The sequence below is a fragment of the Mauremys mutica genome, chromosome 2 (genome assembly GCF_020497125.1).
Source record: "Mauremys mutica isolate MM-2020 ecotype Southern chromosome 2, ASM2049712v1, whole genome shotgun sequence".
Taxonomy (NCBI): Eukaryota; Metazoa; Chordata; order Testudines; family Geoemydidae; genus Mauremys; species Mauremys mutica.
Window position 1 is genome coordinate 66397770 of NC_059073.1, and position 19474 is coordinate 66417243.

Below are 19474 nucleotides of genomic sequence, written 5' to 3' on the forward strand. Positions count from 1 at the left end.
GACAGATGAATTTTTTTGTCAACCTAGCTACTGCCTTTCTACGGGGTGGATTTACTACAGTATTGGGGGAAAAAACCCTTTCTGTTGCTGTAGCAAATGTCTACACTGTAATTCTATAGTGGCATAGCTGCAGCTGTGCTACTGTAGTGCTTGTAGTGTAAACAGCCTTACAAAGGTTATTGAGCACTTTGTACTATTGAAACATTATTCTAGAATACTTTTACTTGCAGAGTGTGTAAAAACATGCATACTTTTATAATAAAATATTATGCCTTCTAATAGTAATCCAGTTTCCATGTTTACACATCTTTCTTTAACAGAGACAAAGCATGGAGGAAACAAGAATGGGAAGAAAGAAGGCCTCTCTGGAAGCTCATTTTTCACCTGGTTTATGGTAATAGCACTGCTGGGAGTTTGGACATCAGTAGCAGTTGTTTGGTTTGAACTTGTAGATTATGAAGAAGTTCTAGGTAAGAACTTTCATGTCTTAATATGTATAATTTAGTACGTCAGAAAATGTGCGACGTGTATCTTCATTCATTGAATAGAAGCATTTTCCGATTTCAGGAAGAAAGACTGAAGATTTAATCTTGCCTTCAGATAGATGGGAGTACATCACCAATTTGTAAATTAACTATTGCACATATATTTGCAAGTGTATTATTTTTTCCAAGATAAATGTCAGTGGACTCCTGGTATGATAGGATGCATACTGTGCTTTGTGTATAATGTTTAAAATTCATAGTTCCAATAGCGTTTAAAAAAAAAAAACTTCGTATTTGTTAGGCGCTAAGAAATCTGTCCAGTGTTCACCTGACATTACACATGCAGATGCGTTGTTAGTTTGTCCTTGATCTTTGATGCAGGTGAATCTAGGAGAATATTATACTTGAACTCTGATTTAAAACCTGATCAGGGTCTGATGATGCAAATAATGGTTTTTGTATTTTTACCATGCATGCAGCCAAAGCAAAGGACTTCCGTTATAACTTGTCAGAGGTACTTCAAGGTAGGCTATTGGGAAACAAACTTCCTTTACTCTCCCTGGGATTAAAATCTTATGCTAATCATATTCTGCTTTACTCTTTATTTTAACGTATAAAAATTGTTTCTTTCCTTCAGTCATCATTCAAATGAAAAACTCCAGCATTCTATTATTTCTAACTTTTCTTCCTATTCTTGGAGAAAATGCAATTCTTTACTAGCTGAATGTTACAGAATTTCTAACTATGTACTTTAACCTGAAAATCAACAGCAATAATTTTGATTTCATTGTTGCAACAGAATAGTGATGGCTTACTTAGTCTACTCTGGACCTGTTCCTGGAATCCAGCTTCCACCAAACTGTCTTATTTTCTAAACTATATTTTAGTTTTATTTAAATATTTTCTGTAGGATTATTTTTTTTGTGAAGAACAGGAAAATAGTAGTTAACATTTTGTTTTGTTTTTTGTAGAAATTTTGCCACAGTTTTAGTGGTTGGTGATAGTTCTTTCCTCAAGGAAAAAAGCAATGGCATGCTCATGATAAACTGATAAGCTGTAAGAACCTCTAAATTTTACAACTCCTCCCCATGATCTTACAGCATTGTGAGTCAGGCTTGAGTTTTGCCATGATATTGAGATGTATCAAAAATTAATTAAGTATTAAATGACCTACTAATTCATTTGTTGATCCCAGGAAACATCTATTTTTAGCTGACATAGTTTTAGATAATACTTTATTTTCTAAAAGATACTACGTTCCCCTGAGTGTTAACTCTATGGCTGCTAGAGCTACTGTGGCTGAAATAAAAGCAAGACCTCTAATGTTTTGATCATGTATTAAAAATACTTACTAGATTTTACTGATTAAGGCAGCTACCATTTATGACGTTGCTTTTGCTTATCCATGTATACCAGGGCTCATGACTAGTGATGGTGATAAGCCCTGGATGATGAATAATTTCTTAGCTATAGTAAACTTATGTAGCCATTGGTGAAATGTTTGTGAATTCTTTCCCACTTTTTGTGGGATATGGGCTGCGTCTGTTCTATTAACCCAATACTGAAACCAGTCTACCATAATTTTAACTGTCCAATAACATTTTTATATATGGGAAGTGTCTAGAATAGCAGTCAGTATGAAGAAAGAAAAAATAAATGGTGATTATATGATTGCATAAATTTGGTTGATTATACCCTTTCAGATTGCTCGTTGTTATATGGCTAGCTTTGAATTTAGTACATTCAGATAAAGTGCACAATTTCTAATTGAATTATATACTTGCTATTGTGTGTGACAGACTAAAGAAATTATGCATTGAAATAGATATCGACTTATACTCCAGTAAGAATCATATTTAGAGAATATGTTGTACTCAGTATGGTTTTGCTGTTTTCCGCATGACCTAAAATTGAGTTAGGTAGAGAGAGGCTTAAATCATTAATATTAATATTTTTATATTTACAACCATCTGTATATAATGAACACATGTTGAACATATTACTTTTGGAAGCATTTTACTCAAGTCCTTCATCCTTATCCCTCCTTTTTTTGCATTTTAGGCAAGCTTGGGATATATGATGCTGATGGAGATGGAGATTTTGATGTGGAAGATGCCAAAGTTTTGCTAGGCAAGTACACACACAACTTTTTGGATTACAGTCTGAAGGCTATGTTATATAGATTTCAGTATTTCATATGGCTTTGTCTTAGTTTATGACATTAAGTGATTAAGTCGGGAAATAGAGAAATACCCTAAGAATAGAATTCTTTTCATGAAAATTATAGGAACTCCTTTTTCCTCCTAATACCTTTACAAAGTAGGTAGAATTATTTAGTACCTCGCATTGCTTGACTTTAAGATCCTCAGGCCTCAAAGTATTCACTTATCCCTATACCGAGAATTTTTTTAATTGATTATCTTATGTAAGATGTCCCAGTACTTCAAATGCTCACAGTATTACAGCATTCTTCAAACATATGTCAGGTCCATTATAAATCAGGTTGTAGCAGAAATAACTAAATATTATGTAACTGCTTTCAATACATTAAAAGTATGAGCATTTGGCATTTATTTTCTGTTGTCCCTCAGAGGGGTCATGAAAGCTCCAAAGATCACTGTTTACTTCCTTTGCCCTTCAAAGATCTTGCATAACATTGACTATCCCTTTGATATAGAAAAAGCCTAGTCTAGGCTTCCTCTGGAGCACACCAACATTATTCCATTTGTGGCTAGAGAATATCTTTTCTTGTACTCACCTGGAATTTTAGGGGAGATATTTCTAAAACATAAACTTCAGATACTACTCATGTCAATGCACTACATCAGATTCATTAAGACCTCTGGACCACCATGTCTCAAACTTGGATCAAGACTTGCACAGTTATTTCATATGTAGCTGAAAATAAGTTCCAGGTTGGGTTTTGACTTTAGTTTTTTCTTTTGTTCAAATTAACCCATTCAGAGTTCTGGGGACATATATAAATGTTACCAATAAAAACAATACATATACTGTTTGGACTGATGTCCAAACTAAATCTTTCTGAATCTCTCCCACAATTCCCTTCCACTCTATTATAACAACATTGATTGTTACAGTCTTTTAAAAAAAGTAAATAGGGAGCCTGAATAGAGGGAAATAAGGAGCAATATATTGATATCAAACTCACTTCACTGTTGAAACTAAAGAGAAAATAATTAGTATTCTTGTTCATTAGAAAACGTTGAAAAATAGTGACTCAGTGTACAAAGCTGGTGAAATACATTGTCATCAAATGGAATTGGAAAGAGTAACTGAAAAATTTCAATTCAGTGTCCTGAAATTACCTTAACTGTTTGCATCTTGATGGTGCATCATTGCAAAATATTACATAAGAACAGCCATACTGGGTCAGACCAAAGATCCATCTACCTCAGTATGCTGTCTTGCGACAGTGGCTAATGCAACGTGCTTCAGAGGGAATGAACAGAATAGGCAATCATCAAGTGATCCATCCCATGTTGCCCATTCCCAGCTTCTGGCAAACAGAGGCTAGAGACACCATCCCTACCCACAGTGGCTAATAGCCATTGATGGACCTATCCTCCATGAATTTGTCTAGTTCTTTTTTGAACCCAGTTATAGTCTTGGCCTTCACAACATTCTCTGGCAAAGTGTTCCACAGGTTGACTGTGTGTTGTGTGAAGAAATACTTCCTTTTGTTTTGTTTTTAAACCTGCTGCCTATTAATTTCATTTGGTGACCCCTACTTCTTGTGTTATGTGTTGATGCCACACTTCAGTGCAAACTTCCAGTATAGAATCAGGACGTTGTTAATACTCTCTGAAAGGCCGTTTAATGCTACCCTCCCTGATTTCTGTCTGAAAAGAGAGGCAAGCATCTTTGTTCAGTCCATTTGTTTAGCTCTTCTGTATAGGAGGAGAACTCCTGAGATCAGAGCTACATTCAGTCCGCTGAAGATCAGGTAGAGCAAGAAGAATTCTAATCAAACCTATAACTATGAGGGTTCTGTGTGTCTGTAGAGCTACAGATTGGGAGCTGTCACTGAACAGTATGCATGCTTGTATTTTATCTTGTTTTCTGTCAACTTATGATAAACTCTAACATTTCTTTTCCCGTAATCATTCTGCAAATCTGAATTTTCTCATGGTGTATATAAATAGGATAGTACTCTGACTATTGCTTTTCATGCCAGTCTCATTCTGGCTGCAGTGCTGGTAGCAAGATACATGTGTTGCTCTTTGATACATCTCCACTTTTACAGAACTTGATATGATTGGGGATTCTGCCAGTTATGTGACACTGTTTCTATAATAAACTCACATTCCCATGTGCATAAAACATAGTCTCCTTTAAATTTGTTATAAAAGGTCACAGATTAGTTACTTCCCCCCCCTCTAAATACCAGTTTTGAAATATAATTTTACAGTTACAACAATGTGTTCTGGAGGATGGGGAAAAATAATTGGTGATTTTAAGAAGTTCTGTTGCAGATTAATACACAAACTTTAGGAATTAAAAAGTAAAACTTGTCAAGCGATGAGTCCACAGTATGATTTTAATTGCAGTTACATTTTAGGAAAGAAATGGATAGTAGCCAAGGGACTTGGTTCTGTTTATTATCTATTTATACAAGGTTATTATCTGTATAGTACCATATAGATGCATAGTGCTCTAAAGACAAGTAAGACATGACCCTGCCCTGAGAAACGTGGTGTCTAAAATTAAATCTGTGAAGCTAATGAAGAAACATGTATATTAATAAGACTACTTCATCTGCTTGTGTGTAACTATCCAAGCACTTGCCTGTTGTGACTATTTTACTATGTATCTTGTGTGACTTTGATTAGAATTTTTTTTTCTTTTTGTCAAAGGATATCTTTTGTGGTGCATATATCTGTGGGAATACAATATTAAGAGATTGTTTGTTTGTTTCCATGCTAATTTAATACAGTATTAAATAATGAGAAGATCTTTACTGCATAATATTTAATGCTAATAAACCATATATTTTTTTCTGCTCTTTAACTGGCCTTTAAAGCAGGAGAGAAACCACTGATCTTTAAAATCCCCAACATCAACTTCCAGTAATACTGTAGCTGCTAGCAGGAGGTTTAAAATTTGTTTTAGTTAATTTCATTATAAATACAGTTTACATTTTCTAAATAGTGAAAAGTGTTTCTCACCAATGTGCTTTCAAGAGGCTCAAAAGGGGAGTGTAGGTTTTTATTGCAGGGGTGTGATAAGTTGTTGATTTAATATTCCGTGTGCTACAATATTTATGTACACTGGAACATGAGATTGCCGTATCAACCTTAAATTTAGTTTGTATTGATTTTGGACCCTATTCCTCTTCCTGTTGAAGTTATTGACTTTAGTGAGAGCAAGGTTGGGTGTTTGAGTAATACCCTTCATACATATGAAGCAGTAGTGTGTGGGTGAGCAGAGAACTTTTATCTCTCTGCCCAAACAAAACAGTTATTTGGGTTTTTAAGTTCAGTCCCTGAACTGTGTATACTTCTCTGATGCTATCAGTTGTAGGCCCTTATTTTCAGGCTGAATTGATTTAAGCTTTTGGGGATCTTTGGAAGATGCATAAAAAAGACATATTGGAGATGGCCTACAACTACTGCATGAAGCATTGGAGTTGCACTGGTGTAAATGAGGGCAGAATTTTGGTCCTCAAAACTTATTTTTGAAACTTTAAGCAAATATAAGGTTCCTGCATTATTTTGGGCTGGTGTAAATAAACGTGTGGCTAATTTAAATCTTTATTGGATTTCTCCATGTGTGTTACAATCTTTTTGTTTTCACAAATTAGTGGAAAGCATCATGTTTTAAGTTGCCCCACCATGCAGTAAACAAAGTAATCAAGAATAGATAATAGCTTTTTTAATCCTGCTATTTTTTCTTTGCTATATTATGCACCCTTTTAAAAATCTATTCCCTTTTTGGTCTAAGACAGACACTTTTTAGGATTTCTCTAGGATGGTTTTCATGTAGGCAATGTATATTAGCTTGGTTTTGGGATTTTTTTTTTTTTTAAAGACTAAAAAAAGAAGTGCTTTTGGCAGTCTTTTTCAAGTTCACCACTAATTGCCTGGTTATCTGTTGTATTCTTCCTATATTGTTGGAACATGTTGATTGCTGGCTACTTTCTAGTAGTACAGAGCCAGAGCAGTGGTTTCTATATACAAACAATGATTTTACGTATTACTTAGATCAAGCTCCTACTGTGCATGGTACTATGCAAACATAGTAAGTCTTCACCTCAAAAGAGTTTACAGTCTGTACACTTGTAATTTTGATTTCCTTTAGTAGCTCTCCACTGCTCTGCCAGCCCCAGCTCATACTGTTTTTGTTTTAAAATGAATAAATATACTTTTTTGACATAATTCAGCTACAGAATAAAAAAACATCTACACTTACTTCTGTGCCATGTGGATCGGATCATGTCTTGTGTTGTATCCTCAGCATGCCAGCAGGGGGAATTGTCAAGCAAGTACAAAAAAAAAATACAGGAACTCCTCACTTAGTCATCCTGGTTAACGTTTCGGTGTTAAGTTGCTGATCAATTAGGGAACACGCTTGTTTAAAGTCGTGAAATGCTCCCTTCTAAAGTCATTGGGCAGCCGCCTGTTTTGTCCACTGCTTGCAGGAAGAGCAGCCCGTTGCAGCTAGCTGGTGGGTGGGTGGAACTAGGGTGGACTGGCAGTTCTCCATCAGCTCCCCCTATCAGCTCCCCACTCCCCTAAGTTCCCTGTGAAGCAGCTGTCCCTCCCCCCACTGCCATGTGCTGCTCCTGCTCTCTGCCTTGGAGCTGCTCCCAGAGACTCCTGCTTGCTGTATGGGGGAGAGGGGGGAAGAAGGGGGCTAATGTCAAGGTGTCTCTCCCTTCCCCCGCTCCTGCACCCCGCTTACCCCGTCTTCCATAGAGTAGGGGGGACACAAGACGGACGGAGGGAGCTTCTAGGCAGTAGCTGTGGATCTCAGGTCTCAGCAAGCTGATTTAATTAACAAGGCAGTGTACTTAAAGGGGAAATGCGCATTTTTTTCTCTCTCACCCAGGGTGTGTGTCTCTGTCTGCCCTCCCCTCCTTTCCTGCTGCCTTGTCGAGTGTTGTGAGAGTTAACCCTTGAGGGCTCAGTCAGTTGCTAGTTCATTTAGCAGTAAGGCATTCCCTGGGAAATATCCCACCCTCTGACTCCACCTCAACCAAACTTCACAATCATCATCACTGTGTACCAGTATTAAATTGTTTGTTTAAAACTTATACTGTGTCTCTCTGTCCGTCTCTCTCTGTCTGTCTGTCTTCTGCCTGGTGAAAAAAAGTCCCTGGAACCTAACCCCCTCATTTACATTAATTCTTATGGGGAAATTGGATTTGCTTAACATTGTTTTGCTTAAAGTAGCATTTTTCAGGAACATAACTACAACGTTAAGTGAGGAGTTACTGTACACTATGGTGCCATAGAAAACTGAGATAGAAAGGAGGATAGAAAACAAGAACAAGCAAAACTCTTGATACCCACCTCTCTATATAAGCTGGAATGGGTAGAATAACTCCAGCAGCACTTGATCAGGCTAGTGGATATTGACTACGAGCAAAATTTACCCTTTACTAGTGACAAACTTTTGTTTAAAATACACAGCTGTTAAACCAAATATTGTTCTCAGATATTATCATAGAGATTTAATAATTGTGAGCTCTACAGTTTGATTACCTTAAGTTGGATTTGATCATTCTAAGCAGGGATGCTTAGTTTCTTCTTTGAGTGCTTGCTCATGTCAATTCCATGTTAGGTGTGTGCATGCCCATGTGCACGGCTGCTGGAGATTGTAGTGCTGGGTGTAGTGCCCCCTGGAATCCTGCGCTCCTGCATCGCTATAACGGACAGTGCCATCCCCATGCCCTCTCAGTTCCTTCTTACCGCCCATGACAGTCTCTTGCACTTGCAAGTGTTCCTAGTGGTTTTTTGGTCTCTGTTTCATGTATATAGTTACCTATTCGTTCTTAGTTGTTAGATTAGTTAGTATAGATAGTGGTCCCATCATGGAACATTGTCCCAGGGCACTCCCCCATACTGAAGAAGGATAAGAAAGCAGTGGCGGGAGCCAGAGCCAGGACCCGTGCCTCACCACTTGTCCTCTTCTGAGCTGCATGCAGGAGCATCTCAGGGCTCCGAGCCCAGTGAGGCAGCAGTCGGGACTTGCACCTGAGAGCCCCTTTGACACTGGCGGCATTTCAGGTGGCAAGGGACCTGATGACCCTCCCCATTGCAAGACTAACCTTTGACCTCAGAGTCAGTGAAGGCGGCTTCCACAGTGGGCAGTCGCTGGCTCCTCAATCCCAGACTCCTCAGTATTCTCCATCTCAGCACTGATTCCCACCTTCCCAGTATCAGTCTCTGGAGTCATGATGCCAGTCTCCTTCCCTCCGGTGTCTCCCCCCATCATAGCTGGCAGGGGGAAGCACTGACATCCCTGCCCATGGTCTCTGAGGGAGGAGTCCACCTCGGAATTGGAAAGGGAATCCATCCCCTGGCCACAGAGACACCATTTGGCCTATACACTGGGTTTTGGGACTGTTCCTGCAGTGGGCACCTGGCCATCAGGGCAGTAGCCAACACACTGCAAATATTGGAACCCCTGGGGGTTCTGCCTGATGCTAGGGCCCCACTCCCATCAGTCATCCACATCTTAGAAGTGAGCCCCAGCGCCGCTTGTGCAGTTGCGGTTGCCTGACTCGGACTCCAATGCCGGTACTGAGGCTCCAGCAACGGTTCCAGAGGCAGCTACCCCAGTTACAGAGGAGGTTCCAGCCCTTCCCATAGCATTAGCGTTGTCCTCATCATCCCCAGATGAGGTGGTGGGAGTGGGTGGGCAGGACCAGCCATTGGACAACTTCCAGGCTCACCATGAGCTCCTTAGGTCATCTCGAATTTGGAACCAGAAGTGGAGCTGAAGGAGCCCACAGACAGCCTCTTGGGTATTCTGGCTGCAGCACCCCCTCTAAGGTTGCGCTACCAGTCCATGAAGGGGTGCTGAAACTAGTCAAAGCACTCTGGCAGACCCCGTCATCTCTGCTTCCAACATCGAAAAGGGCAGAGAAAAAGCATCATGTCCTGACCTAGGGTTAAGAATAAATGTACTTTCATCCACTGCCCGGGTCTCTACTGGTGTCTGCTGTAAATAAGTGGAAGAGACTGGATCAGGCAAGCACCACACCTAAAAATATGGACACAAGAAGGCTGGACTTGTTTGGAAGAAAAATTTATTCCACCACCAGCCTCCAGCTCGGGATCTACAACCACCAGGCATTGCTAGGGAGATATAGATATAATATCTGGGACTCCGTGATGAAATTTAAAGACTCCTTGCCTCAGGATTCGAGGCAAGAATTCCTGGCCATTGTGGACTCAGAGGCCAGATCAGTGGCCTCGGCAGTGTCCATGCGGCACAGCTCATGGCTGCAGTGCTCTCTTCTCCAGAAGTGCAGCAGTCAAAGACCTCCCTGTCGAGGGCAATGCCCTGTTCTCTGAGCTGACAGATGCCAATCTGTATGGGCTGAAAGACTCAAGGGCCATGCTGCGATCTTTTGCCTACACGTGCCCCTGGCCTCCAGAAAAGGCTTCCGGCCGCAACCACCTCACAAGTTCTCAGGACCTCCTTGGCACGAGCCCTTCAAGAAGAAAGGCAAGGGCTATAAATGAAGACAGCCTGCACCTTCCACTTCGGCCTACCCAGCTGGCCCTAAACAGGCCTTTTTGAAGACGTGCCTGAGGGTGGCATACCGGACTTAGCCCAGGATCCAACCGTCTGCCCTTTTGGTTTTGACTATTTATTTCTATTCCATACTTCATGGTTCCAAATAACTTCAGACCACTGGGTTCTCTCCACCTTGACACTCGGATACATTCTGCAGTTTTTCATCCATTCCCTCCCTCTCATCTCCCAGTCCTGTCCCTCTTCAGACACCTCCTCACGGGCATTTCCTCATCCAGGAGATAGACTCTCTTGCATGTGAGAGCCATAGAGGTAGTTCTTCAAGACTTGAGGGGAAAGGGGTTTTACTCCCAATATTTTCTAATCCCAAAGGCCAAAGGAGACCTCAGGTCCCATCCTAAAGTGACCTGTATCTCTTCAACAAACATGTCAAGAAGTTCTGCATGGTCTCCCTGTCCTCCATCATTTCATCCCTGGATTCGGGAGATTGGTACTCCGCCCTCACTCCAAAAGATGCCTATTTCCATATCTCCATCTTCTATGGACACAGAAGGTTCTTTTGATTCATGGTGGGCCAGCGCCACTACCAATTCACTGCACTCGTCTTCGGACTTTCATCAACCCCAAGGATTTTTACGAAGTGTATGGCGGTATTTGCAGTTCACTTGAGACATCGAGGCATACAGATCTATCCATACCTTGACAACTGGTTAATCAAGGACCTTTTGCGAGTTCAGGTTCAACATGCGTCACTTGTCTAGGGATGGGTCTACTGATAAGCAGATATTCATTCTAATCCCAGTACAGAGGATAGATTTTTATAGGAGCAGTGCTTGACTCCAGTCAGGCCAGAGCCTACCTGCCAGAAGTCCAGTTTCCCCATGTCAGATCCCACCCGCTCACAACCCCTCGGGTATGTTTTGAGACTGCTAGGGCACATGGCAGCATGCACACTACGCGTGGCTGCACTTCAGACCTCAACTCCTCCAGCAAACACCACTTGGAATTATTCCTCACAATCTCGTCTGCCATTCTCACACCATTGACTTGGTGGGCAGATCCGTGATCAGAAATGACTGGGAGTCCCTTTGCCACTCTGTGCCCATCAGTGACATTGGTCTCAGATGCATCTGACCTGGAGTGGGGAGCCCACCTTGGCAATTGCAGTATCCAAGATCTCTGGTCACAGAAGGAACTCTCCCTCACCATGAATATCAGGGAACTGAGGGAGATTTTCTTGTCTTGCCAGGTGTTTCTTCCTTATCTCATGGACAAGGTGGTGCAGATACTGATGGACAATATAGCCTTGATGTTCTATAATAAACAAGGAGGGGCTCGTTCCTCAGCCCTGTGCCAGGAGGCATTACGGTTGTCGGACTTCTTTGTCTAACATGTTCACCTCAAACAGTGCACTTTCCAGGGGACTGGAATACGCTGGCGGATTCCCTTAGCAGGTTCTTTTCCTCTAGCCACGAGTGGTCTCTCCACCCTGAGGTAGTCAGCACCATCTTCCAGAACTGGTAGAATTCCCGAATGGACCTGTTCACCACCAGGCAGAACAGGAAATGCTAGCAGTTCTGCTCAATGTGAGGGCTCAGCAAGTGCTCCCTGTCCAATGCCTTTCTGCTCCCATCATCTGGGGGGGGGTCTACTTGTACACCTTTCCATCGATACCGTTGGTTCACAAGGGCCTTTTAAAGATCAAGAGAGACAAGGCAAAGATAATCCAAATCGCACCCGGCATTGGTATGGCATACTTCTGGAATTTTTGGTAGCAGCTGGATTAGAGCTCATGATGCTGAAAAAACTTGATCTTCCAGAACCAAGGCTGTTTACTCCATCTGAACCTTGCATCCCTGCACCTGGCGGCCTGACTGCTGTGTGGCTGAACTGGGAGGAAGGAGCCTGATTGGAGCAGGTCCACAAGGTTTTACTAGGTAGCAGAAAACCCTCCACCAGAAAGACCTCCTTGGCCAAGTGGAAGCAGTTCACCTATTGGGCTGCTGATCAGAGTCTTGCCCCGACATAGTCCATCTCTATAGACCATCTTGGACTACTTGCCCCACCTGAAGCACCATGGTCTGGCTCTATCCTTGGTCAGGGTTCACTTGGTGACCATTTTGACCTTCCATCCTCCAGTCCAGGGCAGGTCAGTATTCTCTATGAGATGACAGTGTGGTTCCTCAAGGGCTTAGCGAAACTATACCCACAGGTCCACGTCCTGGTCCCCTGTGGGACCTAAATCTGGTTCTGTCAATGGCTTCTTGTTCGCTGCTGCTCTCCTGGAACATTCTCTCCTAGTGGCAATCATGTTGGTTAGAAGGGTCTCCGAAATCAGAGCCCTGACTTCAAACCCCTTTACCAGTATTCTTCAAATACGAAGTCCAGCTGCACCTCTATTTGGCTTTCTTGCTAAAGGTGGCATCACAGTTCCACTACAGCCAGGCTTTTTTTCTGCCTGTCTTATTCCAGAAGCCCCACGGTTTGGATGAGGAACATGGTCTGCATGCATTAGGCACGCCCTGGCCTTCTACATTGAAAGGGCTAGACCCTTTCACAAGTCAACAGCTCTTCATGGCAGACAGGATGAAAGGTCTGCCGATGTCATCCCAGAGAATCTCGTCCTGGATAACCTCCTGCATCAGGTTTTGCTATGAGCAGGCAAAGGTTCCGCTGCCAGCCATCTTGACGGCCTATTCAGTGAGAGTTCAAGATTCGTCAGCGGTCTTCCTCGCACAAGTTCTGATCCCAGACATCTGCAGAGCTGTGACATGGTCATCTATTCATACCTTTGCATCCCACTATGCTATCACCCAGCAGGCCTGGGATGACGCGCACTTTGAGAGAGCAGTGTTACAATCAGCATGCCTGTGAACTCTGAGCCCACCTCCAGGGATACTGCTTCTGACTCATCTAATATGGAATCAACATGAGCAAGCACTCAAAGAAAAAAATGGTTACCTACCTTTCGTATCTGTTGTTTTTTGAGATGTGTTGCTCATGTCCATTCCATGACACCCCCGACCCTGTGTCAGAGTTGCCGCAAGAAGGAAAAGAGAGGGTGCGGGGCCATTGATGCCTCTTATACCGGCACATGAGCACAGGGCTCCAGGGGGCACTACGGCCTGTCCTATGGATACCACGAGGGGAAAAATCTCCAGCAGCTGTGCGCACATGGCTGCGCATACACCTAACATGGAATGGAAATGAGCAACACATCACGAAGAACAACAGTTAGGAAAGTTAGGTAACTTTTTTTTTTTCCCCGCTGAGACAGCTCCCGCCTTTTAATATTAAGTGCCACAAGAGACCAGATGAATATGAACATTATTCAGTTTGTTTACAGGGAGGAAGGTGTGAAAGAGGAACCAGATTTGCCTTGTTGCCTGAAACAATGATATGGTGCATGTATTGTCCAAATCTTTACTTCTTTGCAGGTTGACACTTTTTGTAACCTCTCTTCTATTCCTAATTAGCATTCCTGTAAAGACTGCTGTCTGACATATGTCTTTCATAGATCCTCCTTCTTCAGTTTCCTTTTTCCACCTAACTGCTCTCCTTTTTTTTCTCTTTCTCTCTTTCCTCTATTCTTGTGTAGGCTTGACCAAAGATGGCAGTAATGAAAATATTGATTCCCTTGAGGAAGTCCTTAATATTTTAGCAGAGGAAAGTTCTGATTGGTTTTATGGCTTCCTCTCATTTCTCTATGATGTAATGACTCCTTTTGAAATACTAGAAGAAGAAGAGAGCGAAGCTGCAGATGATGTTGATGGTACGTCACAGAATGAAGGGGTTCAGGGAAAAAAGACTTGCGTTATTTTGGATTTACAGAACCAGTGACTGATTCAGGGGCTAATTTTATTGGCTTATGAAAATGTCCGTGCAATTATCAATCTTAATATGACAGGGCTTTATGGCAGTGGGTGGATTAAAAAACAAACCAAACCGTTAATGGACATTCTAAATATGAGCTAAAATCAGCCAGCCATGTGATATAGTTTCACTACTTGAAAAGCCTTTCAGTGACTTTCTCCATTTTGTGACTGGGAGATTAACATTTGCACAAATGTGTAATTATGCCTAGGATAAAATAATTAAATAAAAAGTGTCTGCAGTTATGTAGTTGGCTTCTGTATGGTTTTGCTTCAATTTGTGCATTTTGTGCACTAAAGTTGGCAAACTAACTATAATAAGTTGTACCATTACCCCCTTATAAACATTTGTCTTTCTAACAAGCATTAATTGAGGCATTTTGTAATGGGCTTGATTACAAGATATTCTGGCATGATTAATATGTTATGTAAATATATATTTATATGTTAATCCTTACTAATATAGCTATTATACAAATGAGTGCTCTTATGAAATACCATATGATAAATTATTCATACCTTACATTTAAAATTAATTTTGTGATTCACTGATTTCTCAGATACATGCTTTTTACCCCTTTAATTAGAAGCACTGTATTAATAGTGCTTGTAAAATGTATAAAAAATATTTTGTTCTAGGTTAGTTTACATACCATATTTAGGAAATAGCATGCCAATATGTTTGTCTAATTTGAAAGAAAGTTTTCAGTCTAATTTTTTGTATAATAATCACACCCTAAGGGCTGTTATGATCTGTTTTCAAGGAATTTTTTTTTAGTGGGCATTTTATGAAAGTAGGGAATTGTGAATATGTATTTCTTATGTAATGATGAAATATATTAAAGATTACTCCACACAACGTCTTCTATTTTTTGCCAAATTCAACAAACCTGATTCCATTTTTCAAGGGTTAATCTGTTAAATTGTGTAATGCATGTTTCCAAAGTCTATTTTGGCATATGTGGATTTGTTGATAGTGAAGGTAACTGCTATAGAGAGACAGGTATTTAGTGGTGTTCAATCAGCTTCAGTTCTTATCTAATTCAGAAACCTTGAACTGAGATCTCATTTTAATATAGAAATATGGTATATTCATATAATTAATTCTTTGATATAATTTTAATGTTGAAAATACCATACACATTTTGTTAATGATGCCTGTTAACTTTGCTATGCTTATGTTTTGTAAAAAAATTCTATTATGAAACTCATATCTCAGAGTTTTAATTTGTCATATCCAGGCTAAAATTTAATGTGCTTTATTTTAAATGAATTATGAATTGACATGGCAGTTTTAAAAATGTATAAATAGTGTTGTAGCTTGGACAGCATTGATACATAATTCAAAATGAAACTAACAAAATTAAGTGTAGGTGGCTTCTTCAACTGCAAGTAAATTGCGGAGTGAGGTACATAAGTGGTCTAGAAATATTAGAGAACTGCAAGCACCCAGAACGGGCAATAATTACTTAGAGTAGGGTATAACCCAAAGAAACAAGATAAAATGAAGGGAGGGTGAGGTCTGGTTGAGTGTCATGAACATTTCTCAACAATAAGACATATTAAGAATGTAAGGGCGTTTTCCAAGGAAAATAGTGGAAGCAACCTGAAAACATATCCAGAGTCCCCAGTTGGCTTCTTATGGGACATAGCCAACAGTGAAGCCATCACATCTCCACTACTGTTGTTATGCACTAGCCTGATTACAGCTAGTGTGAGTATTCCTAACTGTGCGACAGTTTTAGACCTTAATTTGAGGTGTAGATATATCCTAAAATCCCATTGACATCAATAGGAGCAGTGTTAAGTCAATGCTGAGCAATTGTGAAATCCCACTCTGAAAATCTATGATAAAACTTATATTTCAGTGCAATGAAACTGTTAATGGTTACCTAACACATGAGGGACTTCGGTCTTGGAGGTTCTAATACAAGTTTAGTGAGTTTTAATTTTACTTTAGTGTGTTTTAAAAATTAAAATAAGTTTATTTTTGGGATTCCCTCCAAGACCAGCTTATCCAGAACACCTTCTCCAGTTCTGGGAGAACACTTCATCTGGTTCTCCGGGATCCAGAAACTCAGTTCAACTCCACATTTCATCACTCAGGTTCCTTTATTTGGCATACAGGAAAGCTACGCTGAGTAGATCAGACTCAAGCGTAGGGGCTGGGCATAGGACATACCACATATCCAAAGTTACACAGAAAAAAACGCTTCCTTTATATACATTTACTGAATTGGCTTGATTAGTTTTCAGGAATCTATCCCTGTACAGCCTGCTCTTCCCATGTGCTGCTCATATAGAACCTGATCTTTACATTCCGTATTTATCTTGTCCATTGTCCCTAGCATTGAGGTGTTCTGGCTTATCTTAACTAGCATAGACATCATGACTTTAACGTAATGCTTGTTAAGCCTCTGTTTACAGTCTAACCTTCCATTCACTTTCCTAATCATGCCCATTAAGAAATGATGCAAGTTATCTATGTCAAGTCAGGCCTATAGCTATATTCAAGTAAGTAAGGGAATAGTTAGAACTGAAACTCAATTCCATCTTGTCTAAGTACAAACTATATGCTTGAGCCTTACATAGTTTGTTCTGAAATGCCCATGTAACAAAATGGTGGGCTAAAGCCTAAACTTAGGGTTACCATATTTCAGGTTCCCAAAAGAGGACACTGCCAAAGGAGGGACCTGGGAGGAAGAGGTGGGGGGGTATCTGCTGCAGGGGTACTCAGTGGAGGTGGGGGCAGTGTCGCTGTCTGTCACCGTGGCAGAGCAGCTGGCCCAAGCTCAGGATGCAGCGACAGCCATTAGTCAGTGCCTCCCTGTGGAACCTCTTGCCCAGGGCTGAGAGCCAGGACCTGGGTGGGTGGGATCCAGCACCTGTGGCTTGCAGGGAAATAGACCAGTTAACTGCAGGTTAGGGATCAGTTGGGAAGCGGCTCAATCGGGGGTCTTTCTGAGCTGCAGATTGTCTGCTCTGCAAAAACCTAGGACATTTCCTATTGGTTATATAATCCCCCTTGGCTAGAGAAAAGAGACCCAAAAAGAGGCTTTGGCTGGGAAAATCTGAACATATAGTTGTCCTTTGTGACTTAATTCACTTTTAAAATACATTGGGTATATTAAAATATTCTACAAAAGCCAAAGAAATGTGTAAAATGTGCAAAATTTTATTTACTTCCACATGCATTGATATGATCTAAAATATGTTCAGAGAAGAGAGCTGGGTTACGTATAACAGTTGAAGTTAAGTGATAATACATATTTTAATGGAATTTGCATATACAGCATAAATGATAAATTCTCAGTTTATTTTGTAGTCCTAAATGAAAGAATACTGTTCTGTGAGCTCTTGTTAATGTGACATGAACTAAACTACATCCTATACCATATTATTAATTTTGCTGTGAAGATTTATGACTAAATATTTTCCCTTGGGATACATTTATGATGGTCTTAATCTTTCTCAAAAAGTTATTTTTAATGAAGTGTATTGAGTTGCATCAAATAAGTGTCCTGTTGCTTTAAAAAAGCTGCAGTTAATGATTCTGTCCACCTCTCCAGAATTTTTATGAACAGTATTTCTGGATGCCTTTATCTGTTCTGCTCCCTTATGCTCTCCAAGTCTTAGATGGAAAATTTCAAAATGCAAGCAGTTATCAGAATTCAAGTCCACAGCTTACAAACAAGATATTATATGAAAAATTGCATTTGTAAAATTGTTAGGTTTTCCAGAGAGCTCAGAAAAGCATTGGGTTAAATAATGTGACACTTCAAAAACTAGGCATGCTGACCCTTAGCTGAAGGGGTTGGATCTGAAAATTACTGGTTGAGGTTTCAAAAAGAAATCTTAGTTATAAATATGAAATATGATTCTTCTAACTTGTGCAATCTACTATCATTTTATTCTAGAAAAGAAAATCAAGTTAATTCTGTGTTTATCATTTTTTGTTTTCTACACAATGGTTAGGGGGAGCGCTGTTAAGCTGATCAGAAGTTAAGTTTTTTTATTAAAAATATTATTTAGTGAGCTGAGCTAATGAATGGATGCTGGGAAGTCATTAATCTTTCTGCATAAGCTTTTGCTTGCTTTGCTGTGATACTAATAAAATGAATTACATAAAAGTTTTATAGTTCTGTTCCACCCACAAAAATTGTAATGGCTGATGATGTATTTAAAGGCTGAACCCCTGATTTCTGTGACACCTTCAACAGTATTTAATGTGAAAGTGTAAGCAATTTTTTTAAAGGGACAATGTTTAGCATGGCTGGAATCAGTTATATTAAAGTTAATAAAATGAACCAAGAAATGTTTATATATCTTTTGAGATGACTATTGCATATATTTTGGAGCTTTTTTTTTAAAAAAAGCATCTTTAAAACTTTCACTCTTAAACTTTTTCAAGGGCAGTTGGTTATAAGACTGCTCATTCTTAGGTAACATTTCATAATTTTCTATCATTAGTCAGTCTCCAGTGACTTACCTTAGATGGAAATTAAAATTGTATGAATTATTCATTTAGGTTATGGGGGGAGGGGGAAGGAAGGGAAGGTGTTGAATGGTTAGGGAAGATTTTTATTGCAGCTTCTGTTAGTAAAAATGGTAGGATAGAACAAATCCATTTTTTAAAACATTTTTTGCTTAATACTTTGAGGTCAAAAAGTCTGTCGCTGTGGTTCAGTCAGTCTGCACTGATGTGTTTCCCAACTCCATAGCCATCCAGCAAGGTAGATTTCTATAGTAATTAATGAATTTCATGCTGCTGCACCACTACCAAGGGGTTTTTCAATCAGTTTTCATAGCTGTGTTGCACTTGTGAATGGTTCTTCCACTCTGAGGCTAACAAAGACAAAAGACTTCTTGGACTTTGTTTCTACTTGGCAAACAAGATGCAATACTCATACATCTGTGATTTATCGTCACCAAAAAAAAAAAATCCAACTTTTTTAAAGCCCAATTCTTTCTGTTCAGAGAGAAAGATAGTCTTAGTTATGAATCTCCTCTAACAACATACATTCCGGCCCAGATATTCTTGGTATCCATATAATTGAGGGAAGTGTTTAACAGATTTTAGGTCAACATCTTTCAGCTCAGAAACCCTGATCAAATGTACCATGGCTATGACTCAGTTCTTCCTTTCATAGTTAAGTGAGCAGGCAAGCAAGAGAGTCTTGAGAGAAGCTTACTCTGAATGACTTGACAGCAGTTCCTGCAATCCTCTGTTATGCTAACTGTGTAAACTACAAAGCTCTCTTGTATTTGAGAGTGTGGGAAGAACATCTTTCCAAGCTCTGATTTTCCTGGTTACCTGAAGGATATGTGAAACTTGGTAGCAAATAGAATCCAACTTAAGGTAAGTGATAGCCTGTTATAAGCAAACTATTT

The 19474-nt window shown here is 40.1% G+C and overlaps 1 protein-coding gene across 3 annotated transcripts in view; it reads left to right on the forward strand.

Moving 5' to 3' along the window:
- The window catches only part of LOC123365316 (aspartyl/asparaginyl beta-hydroxylase-like), a 64448-nt gene that overhangs the window by 36198 nt on the left and 8776 nt on the right, over positions 1-19474 (forward strand). The window contains exons 2-5 of one of the 3 annotated variants that reach the window (XM_045008053.1): positions 321-470; positions 965-1009; positions 2547-2615; positions 13810-14878. In XM_045008053.1, coding sequence (XP_044863988.1) covers positions 321-470; positions 965-1009; positions 2547-2615; positions 13810-14051 — 506 coding nt within the window. In that variant the 3' untranslated portion in view covers positions 14052-14878. Of the gene's footprint in view, positions 1-320; positions 471-964; positions 1010-2546; positions 2616-13809; positions 14879-19474 lie in introns of those variants that run through there. The other 2 variants (XM_045008051.1, XM_045008052.1) reach the window with 2 other exon arrangements.